Raw genomic sequence first — 22,864 nt, 5'->3', positions numbered from 1 at the left:
TATATATATATATATATATATATATATATATATATATATATATATATATATATATATATATATATATATATATATATAATTCCTACGAGTTCACGGTGAAATGAAACACCTAAGTTCCCAAGTGCACTTTCGTGTCATAATCACATCATCAGGGGAGAGGCAAGAGAGAAATATAACAATCAATTGATATACAACGAAGAGACGTAGCTAGGACGCCATTTGGTGAACATGTGAATGTATATATGTATATATGCTACTTGAAGTACTGATTTCTGAGTAAAAGGTAACTCACATGAATAAGTTGTGAGTCCATGATAATTTTTCTTTGCATCTTCAATATTTCTCCTTCGCTTTACAACCCATCTTTCTCTTAATATACTTCTCACTGCGAACAAGCTAAGATCAAAGACTGCGCCCTGATCTCTTTCAGAGTCTTCTGATACCTTCTTGAACGTCTATGTTCCTTTTAGATTTTGAGATTAGATTCCTTTTAGATTCTAAACTTCTCAGACTCTTGAGATGGAGTGTCTGATATAGTCTTAGGAAACATAAACATCCACTGCGAAAGGTCATTCTGGATTGCCTTTTGCTACGAACATAACAAATTACTATCTCTTGAATCTTTAAATGTGAGAGATTATAAGGACGTGGTTGCTATAGGCCTTTGAGGATATAAGAGAGTCAAAATCTTATATTTCAAGATGTTTATATCAAATCCTCACTTATAATTGTGCATTTACTCCCTACGTGTCGCGTTCATTTAGGTCCTGCACTTTATATATATTGACAAACTATTAATCTATGACCCGTTATCAACCTACAGAGACAACCTGTAATTAAAAGATATCAAATAGACTTGTCAACTCGATAAACACAGTCTTCAAAGCTTACTCCAGTTGATGCCTGGGAACAAACCAAGTCATCAACGGGCAGACACACTTTGACAAAAAAGGTCCTTGGCACTGAAATGATATACTTCAATAAGGCCTTACTTTCAGTTATATTAACTAAACCTTCAAGTTCTACGATAGACTAATGATATAGAGAAACAGATTCACCATCATACTTTGCTCTGCAATCATTTAAAGTATACATTTAAACGTTCCAATTCAGTTTTACTTAGATTGAAATCCGGCACTTCAAACTTTGTAAGAGTGTATGTGTTGCTGAGGAAGTGTCGAAAAGTGGAACTCTCTCTCTCGCCCCCCCTCCACCCTTGTGGGAATGGGGTGGCTTCCACCCGCTCCTGCATATTCAGACTCTAACGTGAGCCAGTGAGAATGGAAAACTTTCTCCTCATAATACTGAGGAGTTGGGGGAAAGTTGGCCAACGTCAGTTAACTAGCTCTGTGTCCAGAGCATTTGGAGATTTCGTCTCTCTCTCTCTCTCTCTCTCTCTCTCTCTCTCTCTCTCTCTCTCTCTCTCTCTCTCTCTCTCTCTCTCTCTCTCTCTCTCTCTCTCTCTATCTATCTATCTCTATCACCAAATTGAAAATCTCTCCTAGCCAGATTCCACCAATTTTGGTAACTGTGTGATAGATAAACTCAATCTATTTGGGATATATCTCTATGTCCCACATTAATAGTCGTTTCAAGAAACAGAGAAAATGGGATAAAAAAACAGTCAAATTTTCTGTTTTTTTTTAACAGGAAACGGGCGGTTCCAAAGGGAGAATGTGTGGAGCCAACAGGAGATGATAACGAACAGGAGAGCGTTAACAGGAGACACTCAGCTCAGTCAACATGGAACTCATTAGGAGACAATGAACAGAAGACGTCTATCAACTTAAAAACGGTAATACAATCAGATGTTTACGAAGAACCTAAGAAAAATGGTAATTTAGAAAGCTAATTGAATGTAATCCTTGAGATCTGTTGGTTAATACTATTATCAGGTTACTTTCCAGTGACTTTCGAGTCTTGAGATGGAGGACTGACAAGTTAATGTAATCGCCTCTAATCCTTTAACATCCGGGGCAGAGTTAATTACACTTAAACTTCTATATGCAAATTACTCATGTTCAAAGTTCCTCCAGCCTCTCACAGCCAGTTCAGATACTACAGTATATACATTCTATATAAATCTGTGGACGAATTGGTGATGGTTAAGGATGTGTATAGGATGATGATAGTGTGAATGTATGTGAATGTGTGTGTGTGTGTGCGTGTGTGTGTGTGTGTGTGTGTGTGTGTGTGTGTGTGTGTGTGTATGTGTGTGTGTGTGGTTTTCGTATGAAAGTGTGCGAAGTGTGTGAAATCATCCATTCCGGTTAAAGTTTTATGAAATTCCTCTTTGGGATTCTTCAGACACTTCTTCGCCTGTTTCCCGCGTTAACGAGGGAAGCGCCAGGAACAAACGAAGAATGGCCTCATTCGCCCACATTCATTTCCTGTCTCTGTAAAGCATTGAAGCCACTGTCCCCTATCCACAACCTGGTCCCACAGACCTTCTATGGTTTTCCCCGTCTGCTTCATATACCTTGAATTCAGTCTGCTAACATCACGTCGCCCCCTCTCTATCATGTCGCTCCAATTCATTCTATCCCGTGCACGCCTTTCACCCTCCTGCATGTTCAGGTCCCGATCGCTCAAAATCTTTTTTCATTCCATCCTTCCACCTCCAATTTGGTCTTCCACTTCTCCTTGTTCCCTTCACTTCTGACACATATATCCTCTTTGTCAACCTCTCCTCACTCATTCTCTCCATACGTCCAAACCATTTCAATACACCTTCTGCTCTCTCTCTCAACCACACTCTTATTACCACACATTGTTTTTACCCTTTTAGGACTTAATCATATCACGCCACATACTGCCCTCAAACATGGACCCTCCAAGCCACATTCTCATCTATAGCCCGTGGCGACGGGAATGGATGAAGGCAGCAAGTATGAATATGTATATGTGTATATATGTCTATGTCTCTATGTGTATATGTATACGTTGAAATGTATATGTATGTATCTATATGCGTGTATGGGCGTTTATGTATATACATGTGTGCGTGGGTGGGTTGGGCCATTCCTTGTCTGTTTCCTTGCGCTACCTCGCTGACGAGGGAGACGGCGATTATGTATAGCATATATATATATATATATATATATATAAACACACACACACACACACAAAGAAAATGGAACAAAAACCCAATTGCTTTCGTTCTAATCCTATCTTCCTTATCATTGTAGCTTCCAGCAAATCTATCTATCTATCTATCTATCTATCTATCTATCTATCTATCTGTCTATCTATCTATCTATATCCCTCCAACACGGATCCTAGTGCCTGGGATAAAAGCCACTTCAGCCACACACACACACAAAAAAAAAAGAGAGGGCAGATAATCTACTTAAAAGGACTCAGGGTCCAGGGGGGGAAAAAAAGATATTGGGGAAAAATATCGGTGATGGAGGGAAAAATAGAAGAGTTTATTCGAGAAAGAAAAATATTTTAGGGAAGACTGAAGCAGTAGACATCTAACCTGTTGGAAGACCTGATAAGAGAGATTGGGACCTGATAACACCTTTATCTAATCCTTTATCCTCTAATCTCTTATTGATAAAGGGGAATATATATTGATTATCTCCAAGGGCCAGAGGATCTGTATGTGTGTGTGTGTGTGTGTGTGTAAAAGGGATGACGCTACTTAAAAGAATACATATAAATACGAAAACACACACACACACACACACACACACACACACACACACACACACACCCTTCCATGATCCTTGCGAGAGAGACACGTACAAACATCATCCAGGTGCCCACAGATCACCAGACATTCCCGCGCCTTTCCGAGTTCCTTCACACACGTAAAGCCTCACGCCCATAAATGGGATTGGATTCGAAGCCCATTCCTTTGCATTAAGCCGATCATCTCTTGTGTTAATCCCACCCAGGCCTCGGTAAAGAAATATCACAACCTTTGAGATTATAGCTTAAGATAACATTGATATATATATATAGCGACGATGTTTCCTTTGTGGCAAGGTGGCGACGGGAATGGATGAAGGGAAGCAAGTATGAGTATGTACATGTGTTGATATGTATATGCCTGTGTATGTATATGTTGATATGTATATGTATGTATATGTGCGTGCATAGGTGTTTTTGTTTATACATTTGTAAATGAGTGGATGGGCCATTCTTCCTCCTCTCTTTCCTGGAGCTACCTCGCTGACGCGGGAAACAGCGTTTAAGTATAAGAGAGAGAGAGAGAGAGAGAGAGAGAGAGAGAGAGAGAGAGAGAGAGAGAGAGAGAGAGAGAGAGAGAGAGGATAACCCCCTCAAAAAAGTATATATATATATATATATATCTTCTCTCCGTACGTTCAGCCACCTGCAACAGACTAATGGGTCAATACAAGCCATGATCATTAATCACTCTCTAATCATTAATCACTACCAATCAGTGCTGAATGGCCTGGTAGTCATTAACAATTACTCCATTGTATTAGATGATCATTTAACAGGCAATTCAGACAACCCTCTCTCTCTCTCTCTCTCTCTCTCTCTCTCTCTCTCTCTCTCTCTCTCTCTCTCTCTCTCTCTCTCTCTCTCATCCATTACCTCGTCCGAAACGTGTTAATTACGGCCATTATGTGATGGCTAAGTCGGATACGAGGCTTCTGCCGCTCGGTATCCGGATTGACCAATACAAGTAACCGGATATGAAACGATACAGTCCGGTTGTTTTAGCACTAGCATCCGAAATAACTCACATTGATCGTGGTCCGGTTAAGATTTATGTGAACATTTCGGTTCAAATAACAATAGACATATGAAATAAACGATTACACTCAAGAGCCTAACTAGATCTCAACCGAACACTCCGGTTAATAGAGACAGACACCCAAACTTAACCGATCCTAATTATAAACCGTCTTGCATTACGGTAAATCAACATAGTCATCCGTAATAATTGATTCTAATCGTTGTGTGAAGGGATACAGTCCATACGATCCGGTTAATAATGCACACGATTCGGTTAACAATCCATATGATTCGGTTAGCAATCCATACCATTCGGTTAACAATCCATATGATTCGGTTAACAATCCATATGATTCGGTTAATTAATACATAAACACTATATTATACCTGTAATAAGTTGCACTGTTTTAGTAGATGAGGGAAATAGAATGCGAAAGATCAGTAGATAAAGGATAGAGATTGCGAAAGAGCGATAGATTAGGGCTATAGGCTATGGAAGAATAGATGAGGGATATAGACTGCAGAATGTCAGTAGATAAGGGCTATAGACGACGAAAGATCAATAGATAAGGGCTATAAACAACGAAGGATCAATAGATAAGGGCTATAGACGACGAAAGATCAATAGATAAGGGCTATAGACGATGAAAGATCAATAGATACGGGCTATAGATGACAAAAGATCAATAGATAAGGGCTATAGACGACGAAAGATCAATAGATAAGGGGCTATAGACGACGAAAGGATCAATAGATAAGGGCTATACACGACGAAAGATCAATAGATAAGGGCTATAGACAACAGAATGATAGATAAAGGATATAGATGAAGGAACAGAAGCAGTAGTAATATAAGTGGCAACTGTAGTAGTAAAATTAATAGTAGTACAAGTAGTAGTAGTAGTAATATTAGTAGTAGTAGTAGTAGTAGTAGTAGTAGTAGTAGTAGTAGTACGAAATTTCAGAATACATATGTAGCCATACGTGGGATGAAAGCGAACATTATTTCGAAAACATTACATTTCCTGTACATTTCTTCCCCCGTTTTTTACCAAAGTGTCTCGCGATTAAAAAAGGGTTGTGGGGGTGGGTCAAGCGAGGTCGTGGTCCCCCCCCCTCACCACAAGCAGTTCACCTGAAGTGCCTGAGCTTATAACGAAGTAGCGAACGATGCTGAACATGGATACATACCTAACCTTACCCACCCTCGAGACACGCCCACGTGAAGAAGCGAAGGGAAGAGATGTTGACACGAGTTGAGGGGGGGGGCGGCGCCCCTCCCCTCGTCACCCCTCGCCCTTCTACGTGATGTTTAATGACCTGGCGAGCCAAAGGATTGGGTGGGGGGGGGTGGGTGAAGGAGAGAGGATTCGATACTCAGTGGTGCAGAAATTGGAGAGCGACTACGACAAGGGGGGCGATGGGAGAAGGTTCATATTGGTAGATACATTAGCATTCGAGTGTGTTCAGGTCCCGTTCGGAAAGGATTTGGTGGCTGTCGAGTTCCAGGGATGTCTTGGGGTGTTGATAAACCCACTAGCGTGAGTTGTAAGTGTGAGTTGTGAGTGTGAGTTGTGAGTGTGATGCCTGTTAGTGTGTGTGTGTGTGTGGAGGTTCGAAGGCCCTCAGTGTTCGATACATAGCATTGAAGTGTGTTTAGTAACCTTAGAAAGGATTTGGTGGCTGTCGAGTTCCAGGCATGTCTGGGGTGTTAGTAAACCCACTAGTGCGAGTTATAAGTGTGAGTTGTAAGTGTGATGCCTGCTAGAGTGTGTGTATGGAGGTTCGAAGGCCCTCAGTGTTCGATACATAGCATTGAAGTGTGTTTAGTTCCCTTAGAAAGGGTTTGGAGGCTATAGATATACAGGGGAGTCTGGAGTATTTGATGATTTCACTCGTGTACTTAACTCACACTAGTGTGAGTTGTGAGTGTGAAGTCTGCTAGTGTGTGTAGACACCCCCTCTCTCTGTTGACGTGGTGTTGGTATGGGTGTTGACGTGGTGTTGGTATGGGTGTTGACGTGGTGTGTTGGTATGGGTGTTGACGTGGTGTCTGGCGGTCATATGTATCCTTCAAGGGTAGGATAAAGTCATGTTTTTGCTGCAGTTCTTACTTTATCTTCCTTTCCCCGCCATCCTACCTCTCACAGATCCCAACTCTATCCTCCCTCCCTCTCACAGATCCCAACTTTACCCTCCCTCTCTCTCACAGATCCCAACTTTACCCTCCCTCACTCTCACAGATCCCAACTCTATCCTCCCTCCCTCTCACAGATCCCAACTTTATCCTCCCTCCCTCTCACAGACCCCAACTTTACCCTCCCACCCTCTCACAGATCCCAACTTTACGCTCCCTGCCTCTCTCTCACAGATCCCAACTTTACCCTCCCACCCTCTCACAGATCCCAACTTTACGCTCCCTGCCTCTCTCTCACAGATCCCAACTTTACCCTCCCTCACTCTCACAGATCCCAACTTTACCCTCCCTCACTCTCACAGATCCCAACTTTACCCTCCCTCACTCTCACAGATCCCAACTTTACCCTCCCTCCCTCTCACAGATCCCAACTTTACCCTCCCTCCCTCTCACAGATCACAACTTTATCCTCCCTCCCTCTCACAGATCCCAACTTTATCCTCCCTCCCTCTCACAAGTTGCTATATTCTCCTCATATTTGCCTCTTCTATATAGTTTGTCTATATTTCTGTTATCCTCCACCTTGCCACTCGCTGTTTCTATTCTATACTCTCTCTCACTCCTTGATCCTCCTCCTCTGTCCCCACTACTCACCACTCTCTCTCTCTACTCTCTCTCTCTCTCTCTCTCTACTTTCTCTCTCTCTCTCTCTCTCTCTCTCTCTCTCTCTCTCTCTCTCTCTCTCTCTCTCTCTCTCTCTCTCTCTCTCTCTCTCTCTCTCTCTACTCCCTCTCTCTCCCCGTCCATCGTGAACCACACCCTTATTCTTTCCCTCCCTCCCTCCCTCCCTCTCTCCCTCTATCCTTCCCTCCCTCCCTCCTTCCCTCCCTCCCTCCCTCCCTCCCTCCTTCCCTCCCTCCCTCCCTCCCTCCCTCCGTCCTAGCAGGCTCAGGAATTCTTAAACCCAGCTCCCTAGGGAGGAGGAGCTGGGAGTTGCCTCCTATGGCCCTAGGGCGTCGTCGTTCATCAGGCCTGCTGGAGGTGGGGGCCCTTCAGCTCCCTCCTCCCTCCCTCCCTCCCTCCCTCCCTCCCTCCCTCCCAGCACCCCTAACTTCAATACACCTCAGCCAGCGGCCCCACCACCCGACCCTCCCTCACTCTCTCTCTCTATTACCAGTCACTCTCCCGCCTCTCCCCGCGCCCCGAGCGCCCTCTCTCTCTCTTCTCTCTCTCTCTCTCTCTCTCTCTCTCTCTCTCTCTCTCTCTCTCTCTCTCTCTCTCTCTCTCTCTCTCTCTCTCTCTCTCTGTACCTTGACCTACAAGGGGGGGGGGACGAGATAGACGACACAACCTCATGCACGCTACCACTCGCGTCCGACAATCCATCCCGAACTGGACGAGAATAGAATCGAATCCTTTATATTTTCCCTCCTCATACAAGGGTAAGTGATCTCCAATCCTCCTCCCTTCCCTCCGACTTTCTCTTGTTGGTATTCTAGTCGGATTCACTACAGGGGAAAACACGGAAGTCCCCCGACCTCTATTCGCATGCGAGGTGGCGATGATGGGAGGAGGAGGTCAGGTAATTGATTCGACAATAGAGGTCAGAGGATGGACGTGACCTCCTGCCCCCAAGCCCCAAGCCCCAGCCCCAAGCCCCAGCCCCAAGCCCCAGCCCCAAGCCCCAAGCCCCAGCCCCCCTAGAGAATCTGGGGGGAAGGGGGGGCGTTTGTGTTTACCCGTCCAGCGTCCAGCACTGTGTCAAAGTAGATTAAAAGCCTTTAACGAAGACACGAAAGATTTTACCTTTTGGGAGATACATAACGTATCCATGATGGGTTTTTTTTGTTTTATGTTTTTTTGAGGGGGTTTATAGTCCACTGGAAGGTTTATATTGGGTTAGAGTGTTGTGGTTTTCTGTCTTTATTGACCTTGGGCTGATCGTGTTATCTGCCTGGGGTAAGTGTACCGCTGGAGGGGTACGCGAGAGGTCCAGGGATGGTACAGGGTAATGTTAAACCTTCGTAAGTAAAGATGGGTGGGTGGGGACGCCAGCCCTGTGGTACACCAGGTGTATGGTTCGCTGTTCAATGGTACGCTGGATTAACGGTACGCCAGGTTTAATGGTACGCTAGGTTAAACGTACGCCAGGTTAGTGGCACGCTAGTTTAGTGGTACGTTAGGTTAAAGGTACCCCAGGTTAGTGGTGGGTTTATGGTACGCCAGCTCAGTGGTACGCTAAATTAATGATACGCAAGGTTAGTGGTACGCCAGGTTAAAGGTACCCCAGGTTAGTGGCACGCCAGGTTAGTGGCACGATAGGTTAGTAGCACGCCAGGTTAGTGGCACGCCAGATTAATGGTACACCAGGTTAGTGGTACGCTAGGTTAGTGGTATGCCAGATAAGTGGCACGCCAGGGTAGTGGCACGTCAGATTAATGGTTCGCCAGTTTAGTGGCACGCCAGGGTAGTGGCAGGCCACTAAGGAAGGCCAAACACTGATGTAGCACTTGTGTGTAGGATCAGAACGGATCCTCCTGTAAACGCTGCAGAGAAATCGTATCCGAAAGAAGGCAAGCGCGAACGTCCATTGTAATCGAGTCTTGATGCTCAAATGGCGTGTTGAATCGACCATTTGATCCTTTATTGTTTTCCGGGGTTCGATCCCCCTCCCCTTCCCCCCAGTGGAGGGAAAGGGAAGGAGAGAAGTAAATGAAAAAAAAGTTATTTAGATACTCAAGGGATCGTTTTCTCCTTCCTCCTCCACCTTCTCAGGTCTTAGTGGAAGGGGAAGCCCAAACCAACACAGGCCAGGGGTAGATAAGTAGATAGGCGAGAGAGAGAGAGAGAGAGAGAGAGAGAGAGAGAGAGAGAGAGAGAGAGAGAGAGAGAGAGAGAGAGCATCACACTCCCCCCAAAAAACACTCCAGCATTGACAGTATATTGCCAGGAGTCTGCATATATATATATATATATATATATATATATATATATATATATATACTTAATCGCCGTCTCCCGCGTCAGCGAGGTAGCGTAAGGAGGGCTTGAATTAAAGTGTCCATAAGGGCTACAAAGGGCAAGCCTTAGCCACCAGAACAGAGACAAAATGACCATTATATTTTGAACCAGAATCTATGAGGACAAAATAAAAGAATACAACCCTTGGGAACATCAGAGGCGTCTGTTTACCATCACCCAACACCATGGGTCTGGCTTTTGCTCTCAAGACGCAACACGCTGCCCAGGCGTGTGCCTCCCTTCCTGGGTCAATCTGGAGGCTTAGCAGCACACTTCCCAGGCGTATGCCTCCCTTCCTGGGTCAATCTGCAGGCTTAGCAGCACACTTCCTAGGCGTATGCCTCCCTACCTGGGTCAATCTGGAGGCTTAGCACCACACTTCCCAGGCGTGTGCCTCCCTTCCTGGGTCCTCTCAGTACATAATTACCATAATCGAATACTCCCTAGGAGCGAAACACAAAGGGACAGACTGCACGAAAACTGGTGACAGATGACGTAAAGAAAAAAAATCAACTCAAATTGAAAGATAATTGAAGTAAGTGGATAATATGTCGTAAATACATATACACAAATCGAACTGAAATTTGCATATAAAGTGACTCTCAGTCAATGGAGGTTTGACTTGCTTCCAGCGCTCTGGAACTGAACTATGGTAAAAGTCGGCCAAATAACTGGAATTCTTGATGGCCAAATTGCTCTAAGGAAGGACCTTCAGTTTCCAAAATAAGGCGAGGAGCGGGCCCTGGAAGACATAAAAATGGCAAAGGCGACATTTAGCATATGTAGTCGAAACGGGGGCAAAACTAGGAGAGAATTTGATGGAAGAAGAAAAACTCTCTTTAGCGCGATGCTGGAAGATCCTGGAAATGTGGATGGGGGGAGCAGAGGGGAGCAGTGACCTTCCAGGGGCGTATGCACGAAGAGGGGTGGAAGGTGTGGAGAGGAGGGTGTTCACTGGGGCGAACACTAGGGTGGGGGTCCTTTTCTTTTTTTTTTTTTCCCAGGCCTCTGTGACACCCAACTTGAGGGAGAGTGTGGGAGGGGAGGGTGGGAAGTGTGAGTGCATTACTGTAGGGTGAGAGGGTAATGGAAGAGGGGAGGAAAGAGTGATGGAAGAGGTGGGAAAGGGGTTAGATTTGATAGGGTATGGGTTTAGAGGTGGTAGACTTGACATGTAGTGGAAGACGAGGTCTTAGAATGGACATGTAGTGGAAGAGGAGGTGTTAGAATAGACATGTAATGGAAGGGGAGGTGTTAGAATAGACAAGTAGTGGAAGAGGAGGTGTTAGAATAGACAAGTAGTGAAAGAGGAGGTGTTAGAATAGACAAATAGTGTAAGAGGTGGTGTTAGAATAGACAAGTAATGGAAGAGGAGGTGTTAGAATAGACAATTAATGGAAGAGGAGGTGTTAGAATAGACACATAGTGGAAGAGGAGGTGTTAGAATGGACAAATAGTGGAAAAAGTATTAGAATAGACACATAGTGGAAGAGGTGTTAGAATAGACTTGCATCTACACCAAACACTCACACACCACTGAACTGTACACAAACACACGACACATATCCAAATCCCTTTGTGATGACATGTCACCTGTTCATAATTACTTTAGACAGTTACAAACCTTTGACAAAAATAAAAGGGAGGAAGAAAAAATTTGTATATCCCCCAGAACATTTTAATCCTTCGTACAGAAACGAGTGAGAATTACATTTCAATCCTCGTTCCCTGGGAAAAAAAAAAAAAGGTGGCCTCATATATAGACCCACACACACACATCCTGGGGAAATAAACCCACCCCCTGTCTATGTTGTGGGCAATGACGTTAAATGCAGTTCGGGGAGAAGTGATAAAAGTTCCAGAAAGTGAGTTACAGTGAATTACATATAAATACACACAACGTGTTGGGTAATTGAGCAAGACTGTGTATGGTGGGTGGAATTTAGAAATACTTTGCCTATATTTTCTGGGGCGTAGTTAAGATACTTCCCAATTGCAATGTTAGGATATTTCTCATTTGAGGCAGAGATGCTGATCAAGTGTCTAGGTTAATGGTGGAATATGTGTGGTCTGAAAGCTATTGTTAGGGAGTATGTGGTCTGAGATCTATTGTTAGGGAGTATGTGGCTTGAGAACTATTGTTAGGGAGTATGTGGTGTGAGATCTATTGTTAGGGAGTATGTGGTTTGAGAACTATTGTTAGGGAGTATGTGGTGTGAGAACTATTGTTAGGGAGTATGTGGTCAGAGAACTATTGTTAGGGAGTATGTGGTATCAGGTCTATTGTTAGGGAGTATGTGGTATCAGGTCTATTGTTAGGGAGTATGTGGTATCAGTATTGTTAGGGAGTATGTGGTATCAGGTCTATTGTTAGAGAGTATGTGGTCTGAAAGCTATTGTTAGGGAGTATGTGGTATCAGGTCTATTGTTAGAGAGTATGTGGTCTGAAAGCTATTGTTAGGGAGTATGTGGTATCAGGTCTATTGTTAGAGAGTATGTGGTCTGAGAGCTATTGTTAGGGAGTATGTGGTATGAGATCTATTGTTAGAGAGTATGTGGTCTGAGAGCTATTGTTAGGCAGTATGAGGTATGATGTCTATTGTTAGGGCGTATGTGGTATGAGGGTCTATTGTTAGGTAGTATGTGGCGTTATCATCCTCAACACCTTAACAAGGTGTTGAGGATAGTTTAGTTGGTGGCTGTTCACTTGACGATAACGACCCTGGAAGTAGTTAGCCCCCCAAAAAAAAAAGTTCATCCCAAACCACCAATTCAACCAGGAATTATACCCTCGACTTCACACACGTCTGTCGGGGGTCGACAATGGTGTTGTAGGCTCGTGTCAAATGGAAGTTCTACATCTTGTCTCTTCAATGATGATAGATAAGGAAGAACAGTTGTTCTCAGTAGAACAGTGACTAGCTGTAGAACAGTGACTAGCTGTAGAACAGTGACTAGCTGTAGAACAGTGACTAGCTGTAGAACAGTGACTAGCTGTAGAACAGTGACTAGCTGTAGAACAGTGACTAGCTGTAGAACAGTGGTTTGATTATCAGTGCTGTATTGTGTTATTTCCACTTGGCAAGATGTGTGTCATTTGTTACAGCCACTGAAATGACAAAGGAATTCAAAGGATTACATAGGAATTCAAAGGATTACGTAGGAATTCTAAGGATTACATAGGAATTCAAAGGATTACGTAGGAATTCTAAGGATTACATAGGAATTCAAAGGATTACATAGGAATTCAAAGGATTACATAGGAATTCAAAGGATTACGTAGGAATTCTAAGGATTACATAGGAATTCAAAGGATTACATAGGAATTCAAAGGATTACATAGGAATTCAAAGGATTACATAGGAATTCAAAGGATTACATAGGAATTCAAATGATTACAATGGAATTCAAAGGAACACAACAAGGGATTTCAAAGGAACTCAAAGAATAACAAACCATATGTTTCCTTCGAAGCTGTTTGTGGTATTTAGATAAACATAAACATCATAGACCAGTGAGATAAGAATAGACCAATGAGATAAGAATAGACCAATGAGATAAGAATAGACCAATGAGATAAGAATAGACCAATGAGATAAGAATAGACCAATGAGATAAGAATAGACCAATGAGATAAGAATAGACCAGTGAGATAAGAATAGACCAATGAGATAAGAATAGACCAATGAGATAAGAATAGACCAATGAGATAAGAATAGACCAATGAGATAAGAATAGACCAATGAGATAAGAATAGACCAGTGAGATAAGAATAGACCAATGAGATAAGAATAGACCAATGAGATAAGAATAGACCAATGAGGTAAGAATAGACCAGTGAGATAAGAATAGACCAATGAGATAAGAATAGACCAATGAGATAAGAATAGACCAATGAGATAAGAATAGACCAATGAGATAAGAATAGACCAATGAGATAACAATAGACCAATGAGATAAGAATAGACCAATGAGATAAGAATAGACCAATGAGATAAGAATAGACCAATGAGATAAGAATAGACCAATGAGATAAGAATAGACCAATGAGATAAGAATAGACCAATGAGATAAGAATAGACCAATGAGATAAGAATAGACCAACGAGATAAGAATAGACCAATGAGATAAGAATAGACCAATGAGATAAGAATAGACCAGTCAGATAAGAATAGACCAATGAGATAAGAATAGAAATACGTAACGTTATCAAAGATCAAGAAAATACTCTTCGTAAATTTGTTTCAAATTTCTTCGCTAAATAAGGCCTATATTAATTAAAATGTCGCCCTAAAAAAACACCTTTTTAATGCATAAATATCTCCATATTAAAGTTAATATATGCAAATAAGTTGAATGTTTTCTTGGAGTTTATGAAATCAGGACTTAATAAAGAATTTAGTAGTTTACATTCTTAGGTATATATATATATATATATATATATATATATATATATATATATATATATATATATATATATATATATATATATATATATATATATATATATATATATATCCCTGGGGATAGGGGAGAAAGAATACTTCCCACGTATTCCCTGCGTGTCGTAGAAGGCGACTAAAAGGGGAGGGAGCGGGGGGCTGGAAATCCTCCCCTCTTTTTTTTTTTTTTTAATTTTCCAAAAGAAGGAACAGAGAGAGGGGCCAGGTGAGGATATTCCCTCAAAGGCCCAGTCCTTTGTTCTTAACGCTACTTCGCTGACGCGGGAAATGGTGAATGGTATGAAAGAAAAAAAAAAAAATATATATATATATATATATATATATATATATATATATATATATATATATATATATATATATATGAAGAGCAAGAGCCACGATAGCACAACACGCACAATAACACACAGGGCCACTCCATTTCGGAGCTAATATGATCCAAAATTCCGAAAATTTCGAAACGCCTCAAACCCCGAGCACCAGTTTCTCCATGGTGTCGTATCGACTCTCTCTCTCTCTCTCTCTCTCTCTCTCTCTCTCTCTCTCTCTCTCTCTCTCTCTCTCTCTCTCTCTCTCTCTCTCTCTCTCTCTCTCCCTGCCGCCCGGCAGACACTGACTGTATTAAGTCTAAATTGGTCTGTTGTTGCTGACGAGAATATCAATTATATAGGAAAAAGGGCTCTTTGTCCACTGGTCCATAGGAATGAAACGGGTTCCAGGGGAATGGCCAGGAGGGGGCGGTTCGTTCCGTACTGGAACGCCTGGTCGGCCATTTCAAAGGAGACAAGAGTAAATATGGTTGAAAATCAGGTCAATTTTATATATTTCAATTTTCTCTTTTTTTCTTTCTGGCAAATGTTTGTATCCTCTCACGTTAGAAGGGTGAAGTGTCACGCTGTTTCCAGTGCCATGTAAATTCCCCGCGAGTTTATGCAAATAAGCATAGACAACACACACACACACACACACACACACACACACACACACACACACACACACACACACACATACACACACACACACACACACATACATACGTTTAAAAGTCAGCAATTCAAAGGTTTACTATTTCGCCTTTACTTTGAGTAAATACAAATACGAGCATATATTTATCTACCTATCTACCTATATATATATATATATATATATATATATATATATATATATATATATATATATATATATATATATATATTATCCCTGGGGATAGGGGAGAAAGAATACTTGCCACGTATTCCCTGCGTGTCGTGGAAGGCGACTAAAAGGGGAGGGAGCGGGAGGCTGGAGATTCTCCCCTCTCGTTTTTTAATTTTCCCCCCCAAAAAAAAAGGAACAGAGAAGGGGTCCAAGTGAGGATATATTCCCTCTAAGGCTCAGACCTCTGGTCTTAACGCTACCTCGCTGACGCGGGAAATGGCGAATACATACGATACCATGGTTTATCTATGAGGGATACGTGGCTCACACTCTGTTTTCCTCAGTGTTGGAGATCCCAACATATACCTCCAAAGCCTGATGCTTCTCCTGCCTCCAAGCAAGCCAACCCCCTACCCCTCCCCCCTTTTCTTCCCCACCCCTCTCCCCCACCTCTCCAGATACCTCCCTCCAAGATCCTTCTCTCCAAACGACTCTCCAAAAGAACCCTCTTAAAGCCTAGTCCCCACCTCTCCAAATATCTCCCTCCTAAAGCCCAGTCCCCACCTCTCCAAATATCTCCCTCCTAAAGCCCAGTCCCCACCTCTCCAAATATCTCCCTCCTAAAGCCCAGTCCCCACCTCTCCACAAATATCTCCCTCCTAAAGCCCAGTCCCCACCTCTCCACAAATATCTCCCTCTAAGACCACTTCCCTCCAAACGACACTCCAAAAGAACCCTCCTAAAACCCAGTTCGAATCTTCATCATCATCATCTCCTCCTCCCCCTATCCACAACCTTCCCCCCCCCCTTCACAACCCGTCCCTCCAAAAATATATTCCACAACCTGCCCCCCTCCCCCCCCTCCACAACCCGTCCCTCCAAAAATATATTCCACAACCTGCCCCCCCCCCTTCCACAACCCGTCCCTCCAAAAATATATTCCACAACCTGCCCCACCTCCCCCCCTCCACAACCCGTCCCTCCAAAAATGTATTCCACAACCTGCCCCACCTCCCCCCCCTCCACAACCCGTCCCTCCAAAAATATATTCCACAACCTGCCCCCCCCCCCTTCCACAACCCGTCCCTCCAAAAATATATTCCACAACCTGCCCCACCTCCCCCCCCTCCACAACCCGTCCCTCCAAAAATATATTCCACAACCTGCCACCCCTCCTCCCCCCCCTTCCACAACCCGTCCCTCCAAAAATATATTCCACAACCTGCCCCCCCCTCCCCCCCCCTCCACAACCCGTCCCTCCAAAAATGTATTCCACAACCTGCCCCACCCCTCCCCCCCCTCCACAACCCGTCCCTCCAAAAATGTATTCATGAGATTTATTCACACTTGTATTTTCAGCCATCTGGGGCCCCTCGGAGCAAGCAGGGCTGAGGGAATGAGAATGAGGCAGAGTTATGAGGTACGACGTGCCAAATGAGGTAGTTATGAGGTAAGAATGAGGTAGTTATGAGGTAAGAATGAGGTAGTTATGAGGTAAGAATGAGGTAGTTATGAGGTAAGAATGAGGTAGTTATTATGAGCTGTGAGAAAAGAATTTTGTGAGGTACTGTAAAAGAATAAGGCAAAGGGGGAAAAATATGAGGCATAGACTGTGCCAAATGAGGAATGAGTCAAAATTAATATACAATGAGTGAGACAAGTGTTGATGAGGTAATGTATTGATGCGAAAATAAGCCAATAGGAGTTGATTGCATGAATGACCTTTGACCTGTGCCATCTATAAGCTGGTCAAATAAAAAAGGGGGACAGACCGTCAGAGCCAAGGGTCGTACCGTCGTGCTCAAGGGTCGTACCGTCGTGCTCAGGGGTCGTACCGTCGTGTTCAAGGGTCGTACCGTCGTGCTCAAGGGTCGCACCGTCGTGCTCAAGGGTCGTACCGTTGTGCTCAAGGCATCGTACCGTCGTGCTCAAGGGTCGTTCCTTTGTGCTCAAGGGTCGTACCGTCGTGCTCAAGGGATCGTACCGTCGTGCTCAAGGGATCGTACCGTCGTGCTCAAGGGTCGTACCGTCGTGCTCAAGGGATCGTACCGTCGTGCTCAAGGGATCGTACCGTCGTGCTCAAGGGATCGTACCGTCGTGCTCAAGGGTCGTACCGTCGTGCTCAAGGGTCGTATCGTCGTGCTCAAGGCATCATACCGTCGTGCTCAAGGGTCGTTCCTTTGTGCTCAAGGGTCGTACCGTCGTGCTCAAGGGTCGTACCGTCGTGCTCAAGGGATCGTACCGTCGTGCTCAAGGGATCGTACCGTCGTGCTCAAGAGATCGTACCGTCGTGCTCAAGGGATCGTACCGTCGTGCTCAAGGGATCGTACCGTCGTGCTCAAGGGTCGTACCGTCGTGCTCAAGGGTCGTTCCTTTGTGCTCAAGGGTCGTACCGTCGTGCTCAAGGGTCGTACCGTCGTGCTCAAGGGTCGTACCGTCGTGCAGTACGGGAGCCGTACTACGGAGCAGGCACAAATGAACCATCGCTTCGAAGCCTCGAACCACCTCCACCGGTATCCAGTGTTCGTAACAGCGCTACAGCCATTTTTAGAGAAATCATTATAGGGAAATGATTCACCTGGGCTTCGCTTCTCCTTTTCACGGGGGTTCGAAGTAATTTCCGGGTCTTTCCCGTGGCCCGTTTTAGTCACATTATTCGTGGAGAGATTCGTGTGTTGCGAGGTGGTCGGGGGTTCGATGTGTGAATGAAGCCGTCATTGTTGGCAGTATTTTCACTGGTGAAAGGGCGGGTGTGTATGCCATGTTCTGTGGTGATGGAGAGGGGGAGAGAGAGAGAGTGGTGGTGATAATGTTGGTGGATGGTGATGGTGGAGGTCGGTGGTGATATTGATGGTGGAGGAGGTCGGATTGATATTGTGTAGGCCATAGGGTTTGTGATGGTGGTGGTGATCGTGTTGGGGATGGTGGTGGAGGTCGTTGGAGATGGTGGAGATGATAGTGATGGTGGAGGAGGTCGAAATGATCATGTGTAGTCCATTGCTATGTGATGGTGATAGTGGTGGTGATGGTGTTGGAGATGGTGGCCAGACGCCCCTTACCATCGACCAGACCAAGAGTACACTCGACCAGGTGACCAGTCTTCCCTCACCATCGACCAGACCTCGAGTACACACGACCAGGTGACCAGACTTCCCTCACCATCGACCAGACCAGGAGTACACACGACCAGGTGACCAGACCTCCCTCACCATCGACCAGACCTCGAATACACACGACCAGGTGACCAGACCTCCCTCACCAGCGACCAGACCTCGAGTACACACGACCAGGTGACCAGACTTCCCTCTCCAGCGACCAGACCTGGAGTACACACGACCAGGTGACCAGACCTCCCTCACCATCGACCAGACCTCGAGTACACACGACCAGGTGACCAGACCTCCTTCACATACACCCATGTAAACCCTTTAAAATAGGAGTGGGTCATTATCGATAAAGTGGAGCAATTCATGATAAACCAGATTAGTCAAAACGCTTGTTAAGCACGATTTAGAACTACTGATTAGGTGGCTACAACGGAACGATACGAGAATTATACGAGACATATTGGAAGGTGTGTGTAACAAGGAGGTAAATAGGCAAAAGTGATTGGACAATTCGTGAGACATATTAGAAGGTGTGTATTACAAGGAGGTAAATAGGCAAAAGTGATTAGACAGTTCGTGCTACGCGAGTCCCCTATTTGGGACTGGATGCTTTGTGGGATGGGTTGAGAGAACTAGCGACGTTGACATGGTTTGGGACTGGGGACATATCCCACACCCAAATGATTGGGACAACAGTCATGTCGGGTTTCTCTCGCCCATTGTACAGGACAGTGAACGTAATGAGAGAAAGGAAAGAGAATGATGAGTTTTGAAACACGTATGATTGTGATGATGTGAACGAAATATGCGATAAGAATCATTCTATTGATAATCATAATTGTAGTTGTTATTAAGGAAGATGATGATTATAACAGTTGTACATTGGAGTTCATGGGAAGGACAGATAACACAAGACCTGATGGTCTATGACCAGGTTATCTGCTGGAGGACAGTACATGGGAAGGACAGATAACACAAGACCTGATGGTCTATGACCAGGTTAACTGCTGGAGGACAGTACATGGGAAGGACAGATAACACAAGACCTGATGGTCTATGACCAGGTTATCTGCTGGAGGACAGTACATGGGAAGGACAGATAACACAAGACCTGATGGTCTATGACCAGGTTATCTGCTGGAGGACAGTACATGGGAAGGACAGATAACACAAGACCTGATGGTCTATGACCAGGTTATCTGCTGGAGGACAGTACATGGGAAGGACAGATAACACAAGACCTGATGGTCTATGACCAGGTTATCTGCTGGAGGACAGTACATGGGAAGGACAGATAACACAAGACCTGATGGTCTATGACCAGGTTATCTGCTGGAGGACAGTACATGGGAAGGACAGATAACACAAGACCTGATGGTCTATGACCAGGTTATCTGCTGGAGGACAGTACATGGGAAGGACAGATAACACAAGACCTGATGGTCTATGACCAGGTTATCTGCTGGAGGACAGTACATGGGAAGGACAGATAACACAAGACCTGATGGTCTATGACCAGGTTATCTGCTGGAGGACAGTACATGGGAAGGACAGATAACAGATCATTTCTAACCACTGTCGTATCTGTGTTAGCATTAGGATAGTAGAGGAAAATGGTGGTGTTGATAATGTTGGAGAATAATGGGGGTGGTGAAAGCGTTGAAGACTGATGGTAGTGGTGGTGATAGTGTTGGAGATCAGTGGTGGTGGTGGTGGTGATTCAACGCGAAGGCTCCTGAAATTTCCCTTTATATACAATTCTATTTTGGCAGCAGCTTTTAGTAACAGCAAAGTTCATCAGTATGGTAATGAATGGAGGACCCCCTCAGCACTTCGTCTGGTTCGTCTGTATTGGAATATATTGATTATTTCACCTCCCTGGGTCTCCTGCTGGTGTGTGTGTGTGTGTGTGTATGTGTGTGTGTGTGTGTGTGTGTGTGTGTGTGACAGCGGATGCATACACTCGATACACTTTTTTTCAAATTACATTCACGGGAGACATCACGTAACGAGAGACAGATTCAAAATCAAATTCACTCAAAATGATTTTTGACGGTCCATCCAAACACATGGACAAAATTTTTGACAGTGGTTCCATACACATTGACAAAATTTTTTGACTCATATTCTAAAATCATCAAAAATTTAATATGGATATCTAACTCAAAATTCTACTTGTCAGATAAGGTTAAAAAAAGATAAAGAAAAAAGACCACGGTATAAAAATTCATTTACCGAATGATTAGAAAAATGGAAAATCTTATTCTTCATAGGGGGAAAAAATTAATTCAATCAGCCAGTATGAACTGGATTAAAAGCCATATTGAACTCGTACGTCCCACTACGATTTTCCTAAAGTTAATCTGGGATCAGTATGGTCAATTGGACACGCGAGCCGCTAAGTCTGTACTGCCATTTTTGCCAAGGGCTTGATTTCCGGATGTATGGGTTCCAATACATGAGAATTTCGTATATATATATATATTGGAAAGGATCACAATTTTACGCGTGATCAAGTATATTCCTACGGGTCCACGGGGAAAATGAAACGCATTAAGTTCCCAAGTGCACTTTCGCGTAATAATCACACCATCAGGGGAGATATAAGAAAGAAATATAACAGTTAGTTGATATATATATGTACATGAAAGTGTGCTTGTGTGTACATACACATACACATTTATTCTCACAAAATTCCTATGAATATGAGTTTGAATCATGATACATTGTCTCAAAAAAAGATAGCTTCAAAAAACTAATCTAGGAGGGAAAGACATCACAAGGGGCCCCAGCTGGTGTGTGAGAAGGGAAGGTGCGACACATGTTATCCCGCGCGGGCAAGCCCAAAAAAATGAAAAATAGTGGCTATAAATTAATTCATCATCTGAACTACAGTTTTGAAATGACTTATATCCCGAATATAACTACACATGGAGTAAAGAGATGAACTTTTTCTTTAGTAGATTTGAATACAGTAGTGTGCAGTGAGCGTGAATCTTTATCTCCCTTATCTTTCTTTCCCTCTACGTCGGAAATTATCTAAGATAAGAAGAGATCTCAGACAAGTGAAGGGACGGGGGACCCTTTTTTTTTTCCAGTCGCTGCGTTACCACAAGGAGGTGGAGGGAGTCCGGTAGCGCGCGCGTCTTTAAGGAACCATTTTCTGATGACTTAAAGTGAGAGTGAAAAGATGAGTTGATTCATGACTTTTGAGGGTCATGAAGTCATGGCGTATATATATGTGTTCATGATTTTTGAATACGTTTGTTTTTGACGACGTGGAAGATGGCGTCAGAGGTAAATAGATGGAGAGAGAGAAAAACTTTAGGAGACTTCCACTGGATCAGGACCCAGGGATGAAGATCCACTTGACTTGATGGCCCCACTGAAGAAGGCTGTTAAGTCGAGGAGAAGAGAGACCCCACTGGAGAGGGTTGACAAGTTGACGTCCTAAGGAGAAGAGAGACCCCACTGGAGAGGACTAGTCACTCGGGATCCTACGAAAAGAACATCCACTGGGAAGGGACCAGTTAATTCAGGGCTGAGAGTAGAAGGCCCACTGGGAAAAAAAAAAAGCCAGTCAATGGAGGTCCTAGGAATGGACAACCACTGAGAAAGGGACTATCCAGTTGAGGTCCTAGACAAAGAAACCCACTGGAAAAAGCCAGCCAATTGAGATCCTAAGAATAGAACCCAAGTGGGAAAGGGCCATTCAATAGAGTCCTATAAGAGTCCCACTGGGAAAAGGACAGGCAATCGAGGTCCTAAGAATAGACACCCACCGGGAAAGGAACCAATTAAGTGAAGGTCTATAGAAAACCCACTTGGGAAAGACGAGAAAGAGGATGTCTTGAGAAAAGACGAACCCACTGTGCTCAGCCAAAGCCCCTTTAAGACACACACACACACACACACACACACACACACACACACACACACACACACACACACACACACACACACACACACACACACACCTCCCCCTTAACACCATTCCAGCCACCCACTGATGAGGCTCCAGCTTTCCCAGTGGGGCGTAGACAGGAGAGAAAGTACCGGCGCACAGACCCGGAGAATTAGGGAGATGAGTCTGCCAACCCACTCGCTCTGAATAAGGGCCAGTTTGTGTGTGCTGTTAAATGGGTGTGAAGCACTGAATGTACAGGAGAAAGGGGAGTGGGGGTGGGAGAGTAATTGGATCGTTAAATGGGTGATTACCACCGCGAAGACTCTCCTCATATAACTAGGACGGAGAGGCCTCTGATAATGATAACTGAAGTTATAAT

At 44.1% G+C, this 22,864-nt stretch overlaps 2 protein-coding genes across 5 annotated transcripts in view; one reads left to right on the top strand and one right to left on the bottom strand.

Moving 5' to 3' along the window:
• The window catches only part of LOC139747986 (equilibrative nucleoside transporter 1-like), a 177,951-nt gene that overhangs the window by 53,862 nt on the left and 101,225 nt on the right, over window positions 1–22,864 (top strand). For all 4 annotated transcript variants that reach the window (XM_071660513.1, XM_071660512.1, XM_071660511.1 and 1 more), the window contains exons 3-4: window positions 1,651–1,795; window positions 16,831–16,921. In XM_071660513.1, the coding sequence (XP_071516614.1) occupies window positions 16,887–16,921 (35 nt within the window). In that variant the 5' untranslated portion in view covers window positions 1,651–1,795; window positions 16,831–16,886. The remainder of the gene's footprint in view (window positions 1–1,650; window positions 1,796–16,830; window positions 16,922–22,864) is intronic.
• The window catches only part of LOC139747985 (neuropeptide SIFamide receptor-like), a 140,286-nt gene that overhangs the window by 84,019 nt on the left and 33,403 nt on the right, over window positions 1–22,864 (bottom strand). The window lies entirely within an intron of this gene.

Source organism: Panulirus ornatus, chromosome 71 (genome assembly GCF_036320965.1).
Source record: "Panulirus ornatus isolate Po-2019 chromosome 71, ASM3632096v1, whole genome shotgun sequence".
Taxonomy (NCBI): Eukaryota; Metazoa; Arthropoda; class Malacostraca; order Decapoda; family Palinuridae; genus Panulirus; species Panulirus ornatus.
The sequence above is the reverse complement of the archived record's forward strand: the minus strand, read 5'-3'. Positions and strand labels throughout refer to the sequence as shown.